The 19,420-nt window shown below is 54.8% G+C and overlaps 1 protein-coding gene across 1 annotated transcript in view; it reads left to right on the top strand.

Moving 5' to 3' along the window:
- The window catches only part of GLIS1 (GLIS family zinc finger 1), a 220,128-nt gene that overhangs the window by 134,721 nt on the left and 65,987 nt on the right, over positions 1-19,420 (top strand). Inside the window, exons 3-4 of the mRNA XM_036446838.2 lie at positions 813-990; positions 6,115-6,994. Coding sequence (XP_036302731.1) covers positions 813-990; positions 6,115-6,994 — 1,058 coding nt within the window. The remainder of the gene's footprint in view (positions 1-812; positions 991-6,114; positions 6,995-19,420) is intronic.

The following is a 19,420-nucleotide window of genomic DNA, read 5'->3' as shown; positions in this document are numbered from 1 at the left end:
GTGGTGACAGTTCCTGGACAATACTTGGGCCTGCTAATGTTTTATTACCTTTCTAGGGTACTTTATGCTTTCCAAAGTGCTATATGGTAGTAAGAACAATTTCTACACCTGGTTGGTGCCAGCACTGTGCTAGGGATCCTGCACCCCAGGGCTCGAAACCTCACAGCATCTTCCGGAAGCTGGTATGGCTGCCTCCATCTTCCACCCAGGGCGAGGGTCAGCCTCGGGGAGGGACTTGTCCAAGTCACAGGCTTGGTTGGGGCAGTAGGGACTCACACCAAGACCCATAGGACTCCAAGCCCATGCATGTCTGCTCCTCCTAAGCCTAACTCGGCCAGGTGACAGGGCAGAAAGCCTAAGTAAGAAGTAGTTTCCAAATGAATTCTCCTCACACTACAGATGAGAAAACGGAGGCTCAGGGAGTGGAAGTAACTTAACAAACATGCCAGACATTTTTGTCACATGTTATGTAGTTTTTCAGGGGCTTTCACATCTGCTGCCTTAATTTATTCTTCTTAATAGCTCAGCAGCTGGGCCAGGCAGATGGTTAGGCTGCCAAAGAACCATGAGGATACAGTGCTGTGGAACACGAAGCTTCCCAGAGACAGGACCTTGTCCATCTAGTTCCCAAGTCTTTCCTGCACCTAGAGTAGCGGCTGATGCTAATGTTGATCCTGCTGGTGATTGTGGGAATGAAATGAGGTATCCCTGTGCCTCAGATGTGGTAGGGGGTTCAGGGGTGCTCTGTATCCTGCTGTACCCAATGACTGTCGCCACTTACCTTGTCTCCTTTCCTGTCTTTCTCTGCCTAGTGAACGGGAGCTACGGTCACTGCACCCCAGGCTCCGAGAAGAGCCTGCTGGACCTGGACCTTGCTGAGGGCCTGGGCCCCACCTGCCGTCAGGGCTTGTTTCTCTCGGCGGGAACCCCCCCATCCAGGGGCCACCCCACAGCCTGTGAGAGGCTGCTCCATTTCCCCCATCCCAGCAGGTATGTGCTCCGTCCCCACCATCAGCTGCCCTCTGTGGACACTCCCTGGAGGCCTCCAGATCCCACCTAGCCTGTCTGGCTTATGGGATGCACAGAGAAACTGAGGCACAGGGTTGCCAGGTACCAGCCAGAGCCCAGTAGCACCATGATGGCTGCCTGGGCATGGCCCTGCACCTCTGGAATTGCAGGGCCTCTGAGAGACAGAGATGGTTTCATTGAGCTGTGCTTCCTCATTTAAGCAGCTGAGGTGGCCTTTCTCAGAGAATCAGTCATTTTAGAAGAGGAAGATTTGGAGTGAGTCAGGGAAGGAAAACTCAGTTCAGAATTCCCATTGTCAAACCCTGGACGGTTGACCGAACGGAGGGGGTTCCTCCACCTGGGCCATGTCCTGCCCCAGGAAGCCTTCCCCCTGCAGGACCCTGGTAGGTAAAGGGTGTCATTCAGTGCCAGGACATTCCCAATCTGCCTTTGCAAAGTATCCCGTTAGATGGCATGCCAGGCTGGAATCGTCTTCTGTGGCTTCTCCCAGGGTCCCTCCCGTGCCTCTGTGCCCTCTGCTGTGCTGACAGGAGGAGGCCAACCTCAGAAAGGACCCCCTGTACCCCACTGCATGGGGCTGCTGACCTCAGGCCTGCTCCCAGGTCCAAGATTCTAAAAATGGGCCCACTTGCCTGCTCACAGCTTATCTCGTCACCAGCCAGGCACTGTAGGTGCTGGGGTGCCTTGGTGGAGGGAGCAGAGAGCTCCCCGATGGAGCTTACTTCCCAGTGGGAGTCCAGAGGAGGAGATAGGTCTAAATAGCTTTTTCTTTTTGGGGAACTGTTTTTCGTTGGGAATTAGGTTTCCCATGGCCTCCCTCGATGTGAATGAGACGTCTGATTTATGGGAGAACATGCGTCCGCTCGTCTGCCATGACCAGACGCCACGGACTGGGTGGTTTCAACAGCAGACATTTATTTCCTCACAGCTCTGGGCACGGGGAGGCCAACATCAGGATGTCAGCGGGTTTGGGTTCTCCCGAGGCGGCCTCCTTCTCCCGGTGTCCTTACTCGGCCTCGGTGTGCACACCCTCGGTTTGGTGTCTCTGCCCCAGTCCTTGCGGATTAGGGCCGCACCCTATGACCTCATTTAACCTTAATCACCTCCCTTAGCCTCTGTCTCCAAATACAGTCCCATGGAGGGTTCAGGCTTTCACATACGAATTTTAGGGGGATATCTAACTCAGTACACAACAGGACCAGACACCCTTTAGCTTTCAAGCTGTGCCCTAAACAGCCACATGCATGTATCCACTTGATGATCACCCAGGCTCCCAGCCATATCCAGTTTCTCCAGCAGAATTCTGCCTCTATTGGGGTAGATGCGATGCAGGCCCAGGGAAAGCTAGATTAGTGTTCTGTTTTCTTTAAAAAAAAAAAAAATTAATCTACCTATTGTCAAAAGGATTACAGATGTCCTCTTCCCCATATTCTGTTTTGATAGAGGCAATCAGAAATATCATTTGCCATTTGGAATGCCATTTTGACAGTTGAGGGCACAGGAGAGTCTGTATGCAGAACCCTACACCAGCACCAACCTAAGTTGCTGCCCCCATTGCCAGGGAGGAAGTGGTTGAATCTGACCTGGCACTTGCAGACTCCCTCCTTTTCCTAAAGGAAAGGAGGGCCAGCCCCTCTCCCACACCAGGCAGGGCTCGTCCTTCTCCCTGCCACTGGACTTGTGGTTGGGGCCCCCTCTCCATTCTTGCGGTCCCCTCCTGATCTCTGGCCCCTCGGCCCCACTGCCTGGGTTCCTGCAGCAGCCGTACGAGCCGCCTCCTTGCCTCCGGCCCAGCTTTCTAATATCAATAAAATAGCTACCACTCTCTAAGTGGCTGCTGCCTGTGCACAGTCTCTCATTTAACCACATAATCCCAGGAGGCTCAGGTCCTGTCCCTAATAAGTGACAATCCTGGAGTGCTTACTACTCGACGCTTTACATGTGGTAACTCATTCAGCCCACAGCTGCCATAGGGTGGGGAAACGGAGGCCAGAGGGCTATAAAACTAGCCAGAGGTCACTCAGCAAGTGGCGAGGAGTGTTAAGAAACAGCGGTATCCTGATGTTGTTTTATCTGTGCTTAAAATGACTGCCCATCCTCACCACAGTCAGCAGAATGTGCTGTTAATTGCAGAGCCAGTCCCAGCTCCATCACTGGCTCTCTGGGTGGCCTTGGATGAGATGCTGACCCTCTCAAGCCCCATTTCCTCACCTGTGAGATGAGGATGGGATCACAGAGCTTGCAGGCCCCCAGCAGCATCAGGAGGTGTCCATGGTGGGTCCAGGCCTGCCCGCCTCCCGCTTCCTGGCCTTGCTTTGAACATGCCACACAGTTTTATACCTTCACGTCTTGGCCTCCAGGGAGAGCCCCTGTGCTCTTCTTCTGTTTGACACAAGGCTACCACCCCTCAGCGGAGTCTCAGCATTCCCTCAGGGGCTGGTCCTCAGTTTCCCCATTAGAGGGGCGGGGGCCTGCCTGGGCTCCAAACTGCCTGGAGCCCCCAGCCTCCCCGGCACAAGATGAAAAGCCTATGGACTGAGCTTGCTGTCCCTCAGCCCAGGCTGCAGCCTTGAACCATCGGGTGTGCGGACCCCTTGAGGTCCCACCTCACCCTCTTCTCTACTTGAGTCTCTGCTGAAGGAACACCGATTTCCCCCAATTTCAGCAACTTCCTTCCAGGGTTCAGGATGGTAGAGCCTTGAGATTCAGAACATTAAAGCTGCAGGGAAACATATGATTATTCAATTAGATCGTTTTACAGGCGAAGAAGCGGGGCCCGGGCCAGTCTAGTGTTGTGGGGAAATCCTAGGTCTTATTTAACCAGATCCAGGTTCAAATTCCTGCTCTACCCCTTACCACCTCTGACAGCTTGGGCAGGTTGCTTCAGTTTTCCCAAGTGTAAAACAGATGGTGGCCTCTCCCGTGAAGGATTTGGGCACGCGTTCAGCAGGTGCCTCGCATCCTTCTGTGTTGGGACGGGCCTCGGGAGAGCGCCTGGCGCGTGGGACTGCTCCACGGTGCTGGCTCATCCAGGGACTCACGCTCACCATCTCTAGTGGTGATGGGCATTGCCTGGTGCACAGGGCCAGCGGGGCTGGTGGGGGCTGCTCAGCTGGCATTTGGAGCTGTGGGACCCCAGGACCAGAGGCTTCCCTGGCCACCCTTCCCTGCCTGAGCCTCCCTGTGCCAGGCCCAGGATGGCAATCATCATGCAAGGAACAGCTTTGCTTCTATTTATCTTGTTAAGCTCCCCAGTCACAAGTGGATACCAGATCTCTGAGCTGCTCGGAGCTTTCTGCGTTGAGGGTGGACCCCGAGTCCCCAGCCCTGGAGAGGGGTTACGGGTTGTGGTCCACATCAGAATCCACTGACTGTGCTCTGGGCAGCAGAGTTCCTGGGTGGGAAGAGAGGCCACTGGTGAGCTAACCAGGGGTTGTTCAGGTGTAGTTGGGAAGAAAGCAGAAGGGTTCCCCCCTACCCCCAAGCCTTTCCACAGTTCTGTATCGGAGAAAGGCCCACAGCCAGGAGCAGGGAAGCCTGGGTTCTGGGCCCAGCCCTGCCACTGGCCTGCTGCTCGTGACTGTGGGCAAGACCCGAGCCCTCTTGGACCTGGTCCCCCTCTTCTCCCGTCTCTGAGGCCCACCTCCTCCCGGCTCCTTTCCTGGCCCTGTGGTGATGGAGCTGGAGGCGATGCTGGCTGAGTGCTCTGGCTCTGGCCTGGCTGCCCGGCCCCTTCCCTCCTCCTGTGACTGGAGCTGGGGATGCGGTAGCTACAGAGCTGGAGAGGGGTGGGCCGGAGCTGTAGGCAGTAACACTGGGAAACAGGGAGGATGGCACCATTCGCTCTGCCATCCTCTTTCCAGATAGTCTCACAGCGTCTGTTCTCACTTGATCTTGGCAGCCACCCTCTGAGGTAGAGAGGGTTGGTCCTCCTTTCACAGGTGAGGTAACCGAGGCCATTATGGGGCGAGGTCTGAGGACACACGGGGTGGCATATAACCAGGCCTCCTGTCCTGCCCACGGCTGGTGGGGGCTTCTCCGACCCGAGGCCAAGCGCCTGCTGCTGGCCTCTCCCCTTCTCAGAGTCCTCAGGTGACCAGCAGGCCCTGGCGTCTCTACCTGCACACACTTGCCTACATTCGGAAAATGCCCTCTCTAGAATGGCATGGACCACATGGGTGATGAAGATACCGCGTCAGCCATCCAGCCCTGCCCATCACACTGTTCACATCTCCAGGAGCAGAACCATTCTGAAGGTGGGGTGAGGAGAGAGGCTCAGAGCCCCTTACTCAGTGTACATAGCTGGGAGTGGCCGAGCCTGGCCTCGAACCCAGGCCCTCTGCCTCCCATGTGTTGGTCATTCTGCTTCCCCCACCACAGGGTCTAGGCTTGAAATTCGGGGACAACCCCACCCAAGAAGCTTTTTCTTAGTTATTCCTGGGATACACCCTCCACCAGGACTGTGTTTTGAAAAACCCATCCACTAATATTCTCACTGTTAAAAAAGACCTTGCTTGGGGCAAAGCATCACAGTTAACATTTTTAGAAATTGTGAAAGATTAAAAAAATTAATGAAGATTTAAAGGACATGTAAGCAGAATTTAAAACAAACTGTCCCTCAAAATGTCAGCCTCGACCTTCTCCCTCCAGAACGCAGTAGAAGGTGTGTGTATGGGGGAGGGGGGGCGGCGGCGCGGTTAGGGCAGACCCTAGGGTGGGCCTGGGAGGCAGGACAGGATGGCATCTAGGGCAGGAGGGGGTGAGCTGGACTTGGTAAAAGGAGGAAATGATTTCTTTTCCTGCATTCTCCTCTTCAGACCTCCTGCCTCTTTTGAACCTTTCCTCAGCCTCACTTCTCTTCCTCCCCTCTCCCCTTTTCCTCCACACTCTTCCTTGCTGGCCAGAGAGCATATCTCTACCTTCCTACCTGTCCCTCCCTCTGCTCTCCCTCCCTTCCCACCTGCCTGCCATTCCTCACCTTCCATCCTTGCTCTGGGCTTCCTCAGGTTCCTCGCCGCCCCCTTCCTGGGCCTCCCCACTGTGAGTGCCCACCCGTTCATGGCCTGTCTGTCCCCTGTCTTCCAGGTCACCCAGACCCCAGGCCACGTATGTGAATGGCAGCCTCCCAGCTACACAGCACATCAAGCAAGAGTCCCTGCCCGTCTACCGGGCGATGATGGAAGCTCGGGTACCCCTCTCAGCCCACTGCCAGGCCCCACCAGCCTCTGGCCCGCACACAGACCTGGACCTCCCGGGCCGAAGCCTTGCCCACCCCGCACCTTCCTGCTACCTTCTAGGCAGCGAATCCAGCTCCGGCCTGGGCCCGCCACCTGAGGCCCACCTCCCCGAGGGCGGCCTGAAGCGCTGCTGCCTCCTGGGCCTGCCCATCACCTCCTCGGCCTCCTCCTCACCCTGTGCCTCCTCCGACATCACCTCCATCCTCCGCTCCTCCCAGACTGCTCTGGTCACCTGTGTGAATGGACTCCGGAGCCCCCCTCTCCCGGGAGACCTGGGGGGCCCTCCCAAGCGGGCCCAGCCCGGCCCTGCAACCACTGAGAGCCACGAGGGCAGTTTGCAGGCGGAATCCTGCCGGAAGGTGGGCTTCCTGAAGCAGGAGCCTGCGGACGAGTTCTCAGAGCTCTTCGGACCTCACCAGCCTGGCCTGCCACCCCCCTACCCTGTGCCTCAGGTGCCTTCAGGCCTAGGCCTTGGCGGCCTGGGGCTGGGCCTGGCGGGGAGGGGGGCTGGGCGGCAGGCATGCCGCTGGGTGGACTGCTGTGCAGCCTACGAGCAGCAGGAGGAGCTGGTGCGGCACATCGAGAAGAGCCACATCGACCAGCGCAAGGGCGAGGACTTCACCTGCTTCTGGGCGGGCTGCGTGCGCCGCTACAAGCCCTTCAACGCCCGCTACAAACTGCTCATCCACATGAGGGTACACTCAGGCGAGAAGCCCAACAAGTGCATGGTGAGTTTCCATGGCCACCAGGCCACGTCCACCCGACCCGCACTGCCCGAGAGGCATGCCTGGGCCTCCTTGCCGGGGGCTGGCTGAGACCCGCTATGGCTGAGTGAGGAGGGGAGGAAGAACACTATGGATGTGGCCGCTGTCATGATGGTCAGTGCACCTGTCACTGGGAACCTTGGCAGAGGGCCCCTGGTACTCGCCATGTGCCCCTTCCCCATCCCAAGGCATGCCACACGGCCTGGTGTGCACACACACGGTAGGTGGTCACACACTTGCTCTGAAGTCAGAGCAGGCTCACCAGCCTTCTCCCTTACATGCACATGTTCAATGTCCCACATGCTGACGGCCACGAGAGTCATGGGGCACAAGCTGTCCTGCTGGGTCCTGGGCCTCCTGGGAAGCCCACAGCTTGGCTGACCCTGTAAGGAGCACCAGGTCTTCATGAACATCCAGTTGAGCTATGGGTCCCCTTGGGGGTATGGCCAAGGGTTAATAGATAAGGCAGCACCTGCAGTGCTGCTGGGGTAAACACACACACACACACACACACACACACACACACACACACCTGCAGCCACATGGGCCTCTGGCCATTCTGACCATTTCTGCGTCAGCTCTCACGGTGGTGGAAATCCATATCAGAGGAATGTAGTCCCTGGTATCCTCAGCTGAGCCACCGTGCCTACCACCAAGGCCCAGCCAGCCCCCCAGGAAAAGTGCCTGCCCAGAGTGGAAGGACTGTGGAGCCACAGTGCCCACCTATGGGGGCGTTGGTGAGGCAGAGGGAGGGAGAGGTGTGTCCGGGCTGCAGCGGTGTCAGAGCCAAGGGTAAGTTCCTCCACACTTGTGTGCTGTCACTGTCACTGGGCCCTGCCTCGTGGGCGCTCAGTCTGAAAAGGGGTGCAGTGGGAACAGGGGCACACATCTGACCCTGCTCAAAGCCCAGGGCAGCTTTGGCAGGGACCAGAGAGGAGGCAGGAAGCATTGGCAACCGGCAGCATAAACTCCGTCCTGCTGGGACCAGGTATGTGTCCTTTGGTCCCCATCTTCTCGTGCTGCTGTGAGCTGGGCATTGCCGGGCCCAGGCTGTTCAGCGTTGAGGAGGCTGGGTCTTGAGGATGAGAAGTTCACTTTATAGGCAAGTGAGGGGCAGTGAATAGTCTGCGGTAGGGGTGCTGGTGTTGTGGGGAGAGGCCAGTGTGAGCAGGCTGAGAGCTTGAGTTTATTATGTCTTTGGCCCAAGAGTATGCTGGAGGGAGAGCTGGTGGCGGGGCCACTCTCTGGGGATGCTCCAGTTCACATCGGGTGTCACAACACATGGCTGCTGAAAGGCATGTTCCTGCTTGGGAGGAGAGGACCCACAGGCATCACAGGCCAGGGCTGCTGGCAGACAGCGGGGCCCTCTCTCCCTCTGAGACCCTGGAGCTAGAGTCCATCTTGTCTCCTTTCCTGTGGGTGAGCCCACTGGTGCCTGTCTGGGGGCCTACGTGGAGGCTACATGGTCTGACTCCGGGCGAGGTGTGGTCAGGGCCTTCTCACCTGAGGGCCTCCCGTGTGGAATCACACCATGCAGGAGTGTCCGTGTTGCACATTAGGGCCCTTGGAGATGATTGAAACGATCCTGCCCATTTTCCAGTTTGGTAAATAGAGGACTAACAAGTGGGTCAGAGGAACACAGATTACTCCGTGTAGTCTCGGGATTCCCTCTCTGGGCTTCTTGCTTGATTCAGCAGACTCCACAGAAAGACACTGGCATAGACCTGGCTCATGCCTGACTCTGGGTACTCAGACCCAGACCTGCCATCTTCCTTGCTCTGGGGCACTCATGGTCAGGGAGGGGTAGGAGATGGTGTGGAGATCAGGGTCAGGTTCTGGGATGGAGTTTGCGTGGGCTCACAGAGGGGAGGCCCAGAAGGGCTTCCAGGAGGAGGTGATGTTAAAGCTGAGTTTGTACTCACCCATTTAATCTTCCTGTGACTCCTGTGGAACTAACAGTTTATACAGGCAAAGAAACAAAGGTTCCGGGAGTCCAGCTGGCCTTCCACTTGCCGCTATAAAAACACTGCATCTTGCAGCTTTGAGGGTTTGGGGTTATGGTGATCATACTGGCAAGCAGCTTCTGAGTGCTGACTGGGTGCAGGGGTTATTTGAGTCGGTAACTCTGTGTGGTCCTCACAACTACCCTACGGGGTAGATGCGATTAGAACCCCCATTTGACAGCAGGAGATACAGCAACAATAGAGTCTAGTAATCATGATAACAATAATATTAACAACAATAAATACGTTTCTGCTGCCCACGGTTATACAGCTGATAACCAGCGGAGTGGAATTTGAACACACATCTTTCTAAGTGGGGGTGCTCTCGTTGGTGCAGATTTTCTCCTGTTCCACTGATTATCTTCTGGGGTCGTGGGGCCAGCCCTGCCTGGTCCCCCCATCTGGAGATGGTAGCAGAGGTCTCCTCTGAACTCCTCCCTGCCTGCAGTGGGGGTGCTCCCCCTTCCTGAGATGCTGGCGTGGCAGGCAACCCCCGGGAAGGGGCGGTCTCCAGCCCGCACCCAGATAAGTAAAATCACCCTTCCCTGTAAAATTATTAATTTCTCATGACAGGCCTCTGCTACCATGTGCTGTAATAGACAAAGGAATTTGGGCCCAGAGCCTCTGGAGAACAGGAAATAGATGAGACACTTTGATTGAAGAGTAAATGGCCCACTAAAATAGCAGTTAATCCTTTTATTATCTTTCCAGCAGCCGTTTCCACAATTCTTTCATGAGGTAAGCCTTCTCCACCCCTTCCAACTGTAACACTCGATCCTGCAGCTGGTTTACATTTAACCTAAGTGTGAAGCCTCGCTCCGCACCAGGCGGCCTCGAGGTGTCGGGGAGGAGCCGGCTCCCCTCTGCCACGCTGCCCCGCCCTCAGCCAGGCCTGGGACCGGGACTCCCGTCGCCGGCCCCCAGATAGACCATGCCGCCCATCCCCCCAGCCCGCCCTCCCCTGGCTGGTCCCGCTGCCCAGAGGAAGCCCCCTGATCTCTTTGCAATATCCTGTTATGCTTCTTACGTGGTCCGAGTTGTCTTAGCCTTATTACATTTGGGGTTTCATCTGCGTTATGATAGCAAGGTTACGTCCAACCCAAATACTGCTGCGACGCCTCGAAGACCTTAGCTTTGAAAAGATTAATTTCTTGCTTTCTTAGGTTGGCTGTCCCAGACAGTTGGAATTCTGATTGTCTGAGTCTGAAGGAATTAGCCGGGTGTAGTTTGCTTTTCTCCACATCGAGAAAAAGAGAGGCAGAACGAAAAGGAAAAACCTCTGGTAGCCTCGGGTTTTATAATATAAGAAACTTAGAGGTCTGATGCAGGACATTTGTGCAAGGAGCTCGGCCATCTCAGCCGCGGCGGCTTGCCTCGGACCTCCCAGCCCCGGCTTCGTCCGGAAGGTTGTCTGGTCTAATTAGCATATGACGTTTTATTGCTATAGGTAATAATGACAACAGCCCCTGACTTCTGTGAAGAGCTTTGAACAACACTGTGAGTGCCGTGTGGGAACTGTGTGTAGACAGGTGAGAGTCTGGTCTGGAGTCACAAGACCTAGGTCCCTGCCTGGCCCTGCCTCTCATCAGATGTGCGACCTCAGGCAGGTGACTTGGCCTTTCTCAACTGAAACACATTTGGTTATTAAATGAGGGCGATAATAGTACCTGCCTTTCAGGATTGCTGTTATTAGGATTAAAAGAGAGGACCTAGGGAGGTGCTTAGTTAATTCTGACCTTCCCGCAACACCTTCTTCCATTGATCATCTCAGGAGACCCGTGCAGTAGCCCTAGGAGTTAGGACAGGATCATTTATGGCTCTTTCACAAACGAGGAAACTGAGGCTTGGCAGGTAGTTAGTGGTGGAGGCTGGCCTTGAGGTCAGCTAATTGCACCAACCTCTGCTGTTGGTGAGGTGGGCAGGGCTGTCACGTGAGCCGCTGGCCTTGTGAGGTGACCACCAGCGATGCAGAGCGCCTGCCCGCTCTGGGTGTCTGCCCAGGATGACTGGAGTAGAAGGGGTGCTGGGAGAGGCACGGGGAGGAGGCTCTGGTTAGAGCCCCTGGTCCCATGCACAGCTGGAGCCTCCAGGCTGGCCTTCCATCCTGCCAGGGTCCCTCCGCAGCTGCATGCACCGGCCACTGGTCCCCACCACTCTCTGTTATGGACTCTCTGCCTCTGGTGCCTTTGGACCTGGGGCCAGGGAAATGCATACGACCAAAAGCTGGTCATTATTGATTATCCTTAACCAGCCAAGACACTTGGACCACTAGCCACCTGGCTGGACCTCCTTACCCACCTCCCAGAGGGCCGGCCCAGGCCAAACATGCTTTCATGTCACATAATCCTGGGGCTTCTGGATTCTTCTTTTTGCTTTGCCCCAGCCCCCCACACCCCTGAAAACAAAACCCTGGGTGCTGGGAGGAGAGGGGAGAGGCAGAGAGTTGCTGTTTATTGAGATTCAGGGATTTTTATATTCTGGCTCAGTGTTGGCGATTCCCCATGCCATCTTCAGACAATACTGGTCGAAACTCTGAGGCCAAGAGAGGCTACATCCCTTCCCAAGGTCACACAGTTTGCCACCTGGCAGGGGATGGTTACTGACCATATCTGCCCAGCCAGGCTGTGAGCTGAGAGTCAGAGAGACTTGACTGACAGGCTGGGATCATAACTCATGGGAAGTCCTGAGAGAGAAGAGGACTAACTATTCTGAGACTTACTGTGCCCAGCCCTGAGTTATCATGCTCCCTTTACAGAAGCAGAAATGGTCATTCAGAGGCCACATGGCCTGTTCTGTTTCCCCTGGCTCGGTTGCCCGGACCACTCCAGAGGTTTTGCTGCCTTCCACTTACCACCAGCCTTTGTCCAGCCTCTTCCTTCCAAAGAGTCTATTCCTCTGTGCTTCTTAAATTGCAGCCGACAAGTGCCTGGGCATCTGTGCCTTCCCAGCCCTGAGTTAGGGCGTATTTCCAGGCCAGCAGCCACCCTGACTCACCTCAACATCTCAGGCTCCATCCTGGGAATTATTTGGGAGCCTGAAGTATCTGAGCAGGCAGGTCTAGCAGGGAAGACAGACCCTGAGAGGTGGTGAGGGCCAGGGAGCACACAGCAACTGGGCTTCCTTGGGCAGGGAGTTTCCTGAAGGGAACGGCTGGGGAAGGTTAGACAGTGGGAAAGTGACCCACAAACCAGGGAAGGGTCCTCCTGAAACATTGCGTCACCCGAGGGGCAGACTGCCCTGTGTGCAGGGCCCTGTGCTGGGAGCTGGGGTCCAGAGATAGGACTATGTGACAGGAGACATCTGACACCGTGGGAAGGACACTGCCCTTGAACCTTACAATATTATTGCTGGTCAGTGGAGGGAGGGGAGCTAGGAGCTGAGGATCTGAGGCCTGACACATAACCTTGTCCAAGTCTGTCAAGAGGGACAGGAACATTATTGAAACACTGTGTTTTTCAATTTATATAGGGCTTGCCCACATGCATGATTTCAGCCCTCAGAACATTCCTGGAGACTGGAATTATTATCGCCATTTTACAAATGGGGAAAGGGATGTCCACTTCATGCTCAGGTCCAGGCCCCAGGTATATTGTGGGTTAGATTTGAACCCAGGTCTCAGCCTGAATCCAGAGACTGTGCGCCCGTCAAGACCCCAAGCCATCTTCCAGGCAGAGAATAATCATCAGCCTTCTTACCTATATCAGGAGAATATTCCGATCTGAAACTCATTCAGCACGTCGTGACTGAGCTCCTGTGTGCCAGGCCCTGGGGCTGGCTTGCTCTTGTTGCTATGCCACAGCCCTGCCCGTCCTGAGAAACAAAACCCTGGGTGCTGAGAGGGATGGGGAAGGAGAGGCAGTTGGGGTCACAGAAGGGAATCCAAGCCAGTCTGACCTCAGGGAGTCTGGGGGAAGCAGGGAAACCACTAGACATCAGCATTTAACTTGTTTTCCTAAGCCAATGGCCCCGTCACCGTGAGGGCCTGCTGCAGGCCCCTGCCTGCTGACACAACAGGTCTTTTGCTCCGTCTTGGAGGAGAGGGTGCTCCTGGGAAGAGGAGTAAGATATTTTGCATATAAAATAAGTACATCACCTGAAAACAAGCTTTCTTTGTGGAGGCTGGGAGTTCTGGAGAGATCGAGAGCCTGTGAGGTGGAACGTGATTGAACACCCTGGAGAATCCTGCTGTAAATGAGCCTAGAGAGGCCAGGCCGGCCCAGCCCGTGCAGGGTGTCTGTCAAGCCCACTGCTTTGGAAATGGGGGTTTGCGCCTCACCTCGCTCCGGGGAGGAAGGGTCTGGGTAGGAAAACTTTCTGGGCAAAGGCAGCTTCCAAGTTGGCATCCAGATGTGCCTCGTTAACAGCCCTTCTGGGGTCTCTCCTGGGATTCAGTCAGTCCTCTTATCTACTCATTATTAGACGGGCAAGCTGAAGCCGGGGAGGCAGCGCCAGTGGCCCCGTGCCACCCGGAGTTAAGAGTTAATGGTAGCCCTGGAACGCCTGCTTTTTTCCTCCCTGCCCGAGGCCTCCTCTCCTCCTGGACTCCAGCTTCTTTTGCTCCCCTGGGCCTTGCCTTTTGCTGGTCCCCCTGTGTGGAATGCCTTTCCTAGCACAGGAAATTTCTAGCCATCTTTCACAACTGTCCCCTCCTCTGCTCCCGTTTCTCTGTCTCCTGCTCTTTCAGAATGCATTGCCCACATGTAACAGCGCTTCCCGTTGTGGCTGAGTGTCTGGGGGACCACATGTTCTTTGACACCCGGCCCGGCTAGCCATCTGACCTCCCTGCTCCAAGGCTGTGTGAGGTTGCCTGGATACTATCCTCCAGAGCAGTTTTTTGTGAAGTCGCAAAATTTAAGGGACCTTAAAGATGGTCATGTCCACCCCCTAATCTGGTGCTTGGAAGGTTTTCTGCAAAAACAGCCTTCGCTTGAAACCTGGCTTTGCTATCGATCAGCCTGTGGTTGTGTGCAAATTGGCTTCTGCACGCTTCTGTCTTCTTACCTGGTGAGTGGAGGGAATGGAACTGTGGTCAGGCTTCTGTGAGAAACTCTGCACGAGGTGCTCACATGGTGCCTGGCATACAGTGCATGCACAGTGGGAGGATCTGACTGGTCCGGGCAGTTTGCATTAGGAAAGGAGAAAAGGGAGAGTCTAAAATGAATAGAGGCCATGCTGTCGCCAATGTCCCCAAAGGAACAGGAAAAACTGCTTAAGTGCCAGCTCTGCCACAGACAGGCTACATGACTGTGGATGGGACTTGGCTATTCTGAGCCTCAGTTTCCTGAGCTGTCAAATGGGGTAATGCATAGCACTCTGAGTTCAGAGGGCCCAACAGATTAAAATGCCTTTTCCCTTCTTGAAGCTAAGATGCCAGCACCACAGATCTTGGCTTACACTGGATGGCTTCCTCTTGCCCCTAGTTTTTTTAAAAAAAATCAAACTCAACCTTTCTGAAGCTCTGGCCTTACGGTCAGGCCAGAGCCCTGAGGCCCTCTTTCATTATGTAGAGTAGGGGTGTCGAACTCAATCAGAGAAGGGGCCAAAATCTAAAATCCAGCCTAAATCGCGGGCCGAATGGTTTACTGAACAGTCATAAACTGTCATTGTGATGGAAACACAGCGGAGTGCAGTGATGACAGCGCGGTGCGGGCCACATTGCAAGGCCTGGCGGGACGGATTTGGCCCGCGGGCCTTGTGTTTGACACGTGTGATGTAGAGAGTGGGAAACTGAGTGCCCGGGTGGAAATGGCATGCCTGGGAAGGCAGAGGAACTGGAGGTAGGTGGCATTGGAGACTCACTAGCTATGCAATCTTGGACAAGCCCCTTCACTCCCGAGTCTCAGTGTATGCATCTGTAAAATGGGGCTTGTGCTGCTCACCGTAGAGGAGTCTCTGTAAGGGGTGGAGGAGCCGTGCTCTGCACCCTGCAGAGTGCTCCCTGGAGGGGACCAAGTGGAGTTCCCAATTCCAAACACAGTGCTCCTGCCTGGTATGTTCTTCCCGGATGGGTTTAGCCTCAGGCTTCCCCCAAATGCAATGTCTGGCCTTTAGGCCTCTGCCTGCAGCTCCCCTGCCCTCTCCTCCTTCCCTGCCCAACAGCCCAGCCTTACCCCAGCCTCCACCCCCTTACTTCCACCTCCACCTTCCACCCCACATCCTTCCCATTCATTCACCTTTTGATCCCCACTCCTACCTCCTCTCTATCCCTGGTCACTCCCTTCCCATCTTATTCAAATGATGAGCCAGGAATTGGTGAGCCAGGAATTGGTGAGCCAGGGTGGACCATGCACATTGGATAACCCTTCGGTTTCAAACCTCTGCTCTGCTCCTCCAGCGGCTGTGAGATCCAAACAAGTCACAAGGCCTCTCTGAGCCTTAGTGCCCTCTCTGTATAAAGGGGGAAGTGTCGTGAGAATTAAATGAGATCATGTATATGGCGCACTTACCTCATGCCTGGCAAATACTTGAAAATGCTTGAAAACAGGAGCTCTTGTTCCTTTTTTTTTCTTTTTTTTTTCTTTTGAGTCATCAAACCCATGCTCTCAAAGAGATGAGAATTCCTGGGAGCACCACGCTTAAGGAACCCTGGCCAGGTTTTGTGAATGCTGCTTTATGGAATATGAAAAAATGAAGGATAAAAACATACAACCCTCTGAGATGAATTTAAAATAATAAAGGGGGGAGGAGCTTTTGAATTAAATGTAAATGGAATTGAAATGATTCTCTTTCTGGAATGAGAAAGTCAGATAAAATCAACAATGACTCTAAGAAAGCGTCCAGACTATGTTTTCTAAGAGAGACATCCTGGCAGTGGTAAATTCCTCACGGAGAATTAATAGGCTATGTCTCTGCTGATGGCAGATGGGCTAGCCGAGTCGGCTCTGTGCGCCTCCCTTGGACTGCTGCCATGACAGGCCTCAGTGTCCTGCCTTTTTCTGTCCAACAGCCCCATGGCCATGGTCACCTCGACGCTCTAAAACCCAGAACCTGTATCTCTCCTCCTCACCCCAGGAGACAGCTTTGGGCTCATCTGTATTGTCTCCCCCTCCCTCCTGCCAACTTTTCAACACAGCGTTGATTGAGACACACTGTGCCCCGTTCAATGCCAGAAGCAGGGGGTGGGTGCAGCATCAGGTGAGGGAAGATCTCAGTGCCACAGAGACTTTCCCCAGGACCTCATCAGAGCTGGGCTTTGAGGGAGGGGGGAACCTTTTTCGGTGCAGACCACAAGGAAAAGCATTTCAAGGGAAGGGACCAGCATCTATAAAAGTTCTGAGATGTGACCGCCTTGACCCCTGGGGGAAGCACTGGCATCCTCTGGTGCTTGGAGCGCAGTGCGTGCCTGGGAGCTGGGAACAGAGGTGGCAGAGCCTCAGAGTCAGGTGTGGGTGGCGTGGTTCCCCGAGGGCAGCAGAGAGAGTGGTGGAAGGGTTCTGGATGGGAGGGTGACACAGTCAGTGTTCACATTTACCATGTTGGTCATGAGGCAGATACGTTGGGGGGGGGGGGGGGGACAGTGGGCAGAGGAGGCCACAGAGGCCCAGAAAGGAGCTCTCGTCCCCAGGTTCACAGGGCAGCCAGGTCATCTGCGCCTCAGACAGCAGGGCTTGGCCGTCAGCCAGGGCCTGGCACCACAGGCCAGGCCAGCTCAGCTCAGCTGGGCAAGCCTTTTGGGGCACAGTGTCTGCACCCAATTCCCTCTGGAAACGGCGTCCAGCACATTTACCAGTGGGAAACAGGAAAGGCATTTCTCATAATGTAGCTCCGTAAAGTTTGCACAACTGTTCTTTGTTTTCTCTCCATCCCCACAATAAATCTTCCTCCTCTGCCAGGCCTGAGGCCAGCGCGGTCTGCAAGTGATTATGGCGCCGACTCGTGCCGCGCTGCCTCCTCGCCATGCATTCTTCCGCCGCAGCTAATGATAAAATGAGAGCCCATCGCTGGGACGCTGGGACCCTGCGAGTGGCCATTTCTACGGGGCTGGGAAGTGGCCGTCCGAAGAAGCATAGTCGGCTCTTTCTTCCTCCACACACCCTCCAGCCTCCCTTGATAAATCTATGTGTTGGGGACTTAAGCCTCAGAAGGCAGATGGCATGGTGCTGCTGGGCTGTGCATTTCTTGAAGATGGAACGATGGGCCCCGGATGCAGAGTTGGATGGGTAGCTCCCGTGCTCCGGGAATGTACAGGGCCATGGCAGAGGGGTCACTGAAATCCACAGCGTGGAAGCTACCTGTTCAGGTATCACACCTGGACTCTACCTTATGTCTCTGGTTCCCTGCTCTGTGATTGTGCCACTGCCCAAAGCTGCCTTCTGCACCACCGTTTAACCATGATTCTGTGCTTCCCAGAATCTGCTGAACCCCAAGGTTTGGGAGACAGTTTGGCCTGATAGTGTCGAACATAGCAATTAGAAGTCAAGAGAGTTTGAGCCAGGGAGAAAGACCAGTTTGCCGCACCTCAGATGCTTCCCCCACCTTTCCCACCCCTACCGCAGCTCCCTTTCCTTCTCACCAGGCATCCAGGACAAGGGGAGGAGGCTCCTGGAGGCCACAAGTCTGAATGCCTTGTTTGCACTTTTGTTGTTTGCTGATGTGGGAACTGAGGCCCATAGAGAGGGTTTGGCTCAAGAAGATCACCGAGAAAAGTGATCTAAAGAATCAAGCCCAGTCTCTTGCCTCCCAGCCCAAGGAAACATCTACAGAGTACCGGCTGTATGCTGCCTCCGTCTGTACCATCACTGCCTCCCAGGCTCTGAAGAGCCCTGGCTGCTGCTGGGTTTGCTCAAGGAAAGAACCTTCCCCAGAATCTCATCTGATGCAGCTCCCAAGTGCTGCGGTGCCCTTTGGCAGATGGGACCCAAGACCCAGGGCAGAGATGACCCGCTAAGGCCATGTGGCAGGAGGTAGCTGGTGGCTTGCGTAGTCCACACATGTCAGAATCACCTTCCCTCCCAGCAGGCTCTGCTTCATGAAGTACCACCCAGCAGACTCAGGGAGACTTTAACTAGTGGGTGGGTCTCAAACATCACACCTACGTACATGAGGAAAGAACGATGATGGATTGCTAGACTAAGGTCCTCACAGGATTGCACCAACCCGAGTCTTCACTTCCCCTGTCCATCTCAGCCCCTTACTATCTTCCTGCACCTGGAACCAAAGGACTGGAGCCTCTCTGTCTTTCTGTGTGTGATGAGGACTCAGAGTAGTTCAAAGCCCTGAGGTCTCATGACCCTGATTCAGTCATTCTTGATAGAGAGCGTGGGCCAGGGGTTCAGCGCTCTGCTCCCTCTCCAGCTCTGCACTCAAACTCCCTGGTGGTTCTAGGAAAGTCATCAGATCCCTTTGAGGCCTCAGTTTTCTCATCTGCAAAATGGAAGGCTTGGACTCCAAGATGCCTAAGATCATTTATACTCAGACATTCAGACATCATAGTTATCTCTCTGCTTTCCTAGCACGGCCCAGGGGAGGAGGAAGGAAATGGAGCTAGGAAGGGGCAGGTATGGGACCCACGCTGAGCACTCTGGCCTCAGATCCTTCCACACTCTTCTCTCTTCCTCCAGCCTCAGTGGGTCCAGGCTGTTCCTCAAACTGACTGCGTTTTTCCCTATCTCAGGCTCCTTGTACGGCCATTCTCTCTGCTCGGAATACTCTTGCCCTAGCCCCATCTCCGATGACTCAGGCCCATAGAGGTTTTCATGGAAGTTCATGTCACCTTCTCCAGCAGGTCTTTCCTGACCACCTGTCTAAAGTAGCATCTTCAGCCACTTTCTATGCTTCATACTACCTGACATGTGCTTGTCTGTGATCTGTTTCCTCCACTCACATGTAAGCTCCATGAAGTCTAAATCTTTTTAGGTTTTGTTTCCTGCTGTGTCTTCGATGTCTGGAAGTAATATGATCAACAAGTGCTTGCTAAGTGATTGAATGACGAAGGGGAAAGTCTGGCTCAGTGGGACCGACGTGATGGAGTGTGCTGGCAAGGGAGTCAGGAGTCCCTGTAAAATGAGGGTTTTTGCAGCACACGCTCAGGGCTGTGGTGAGGAATTCACAGGTTGCTGTCCACGAGGCATGTCTGGGTTGGGCCAGATGGGTAGTGTACCGAGAGAGCCCTGCACACGCCTGGTGCATAGTAGGCGCTCAGCACGTGTTAGTTCACTCCTCCTACCCTACCCCTCACCCTCATATCCCTTCCTCCTTAACCTACGCTATTAGAGTAAAGCAGAGGCCTCAACCCGAGTCCACCAGCTCCTGGAACCTCAGACCCAGACAGGAACTTAGAAACCACCAGGCTCAATCCATTTATAAATTTGGAAACTGAGGCCCAGAAAGGAGATGTTCTCATCCAGGTTCCCACGCTAGTTTGGGGCTTGGAAAGAAATCTCCAGTC

Source organism: Pipistrellus kuhlii, unplaced genomic scaffold (genome assembly GCF_014108245.1).
Source record: "Pipistrellus kuhlii isolate mPipKuh1 unplaced genomic scaffold, mPipKuh1.p scaffold_m20_p_2, whole genome shotgun sequence".
NCBI lineage: Eukaryota > Metazoa > Chordata > Mammalia > Chiroptera > Vespertilionidae > Pipistrellus > Pipistrellus kuhlii.
This window is presented reverse-complemented; position numbering and strand designations above follow the sequence as displayed.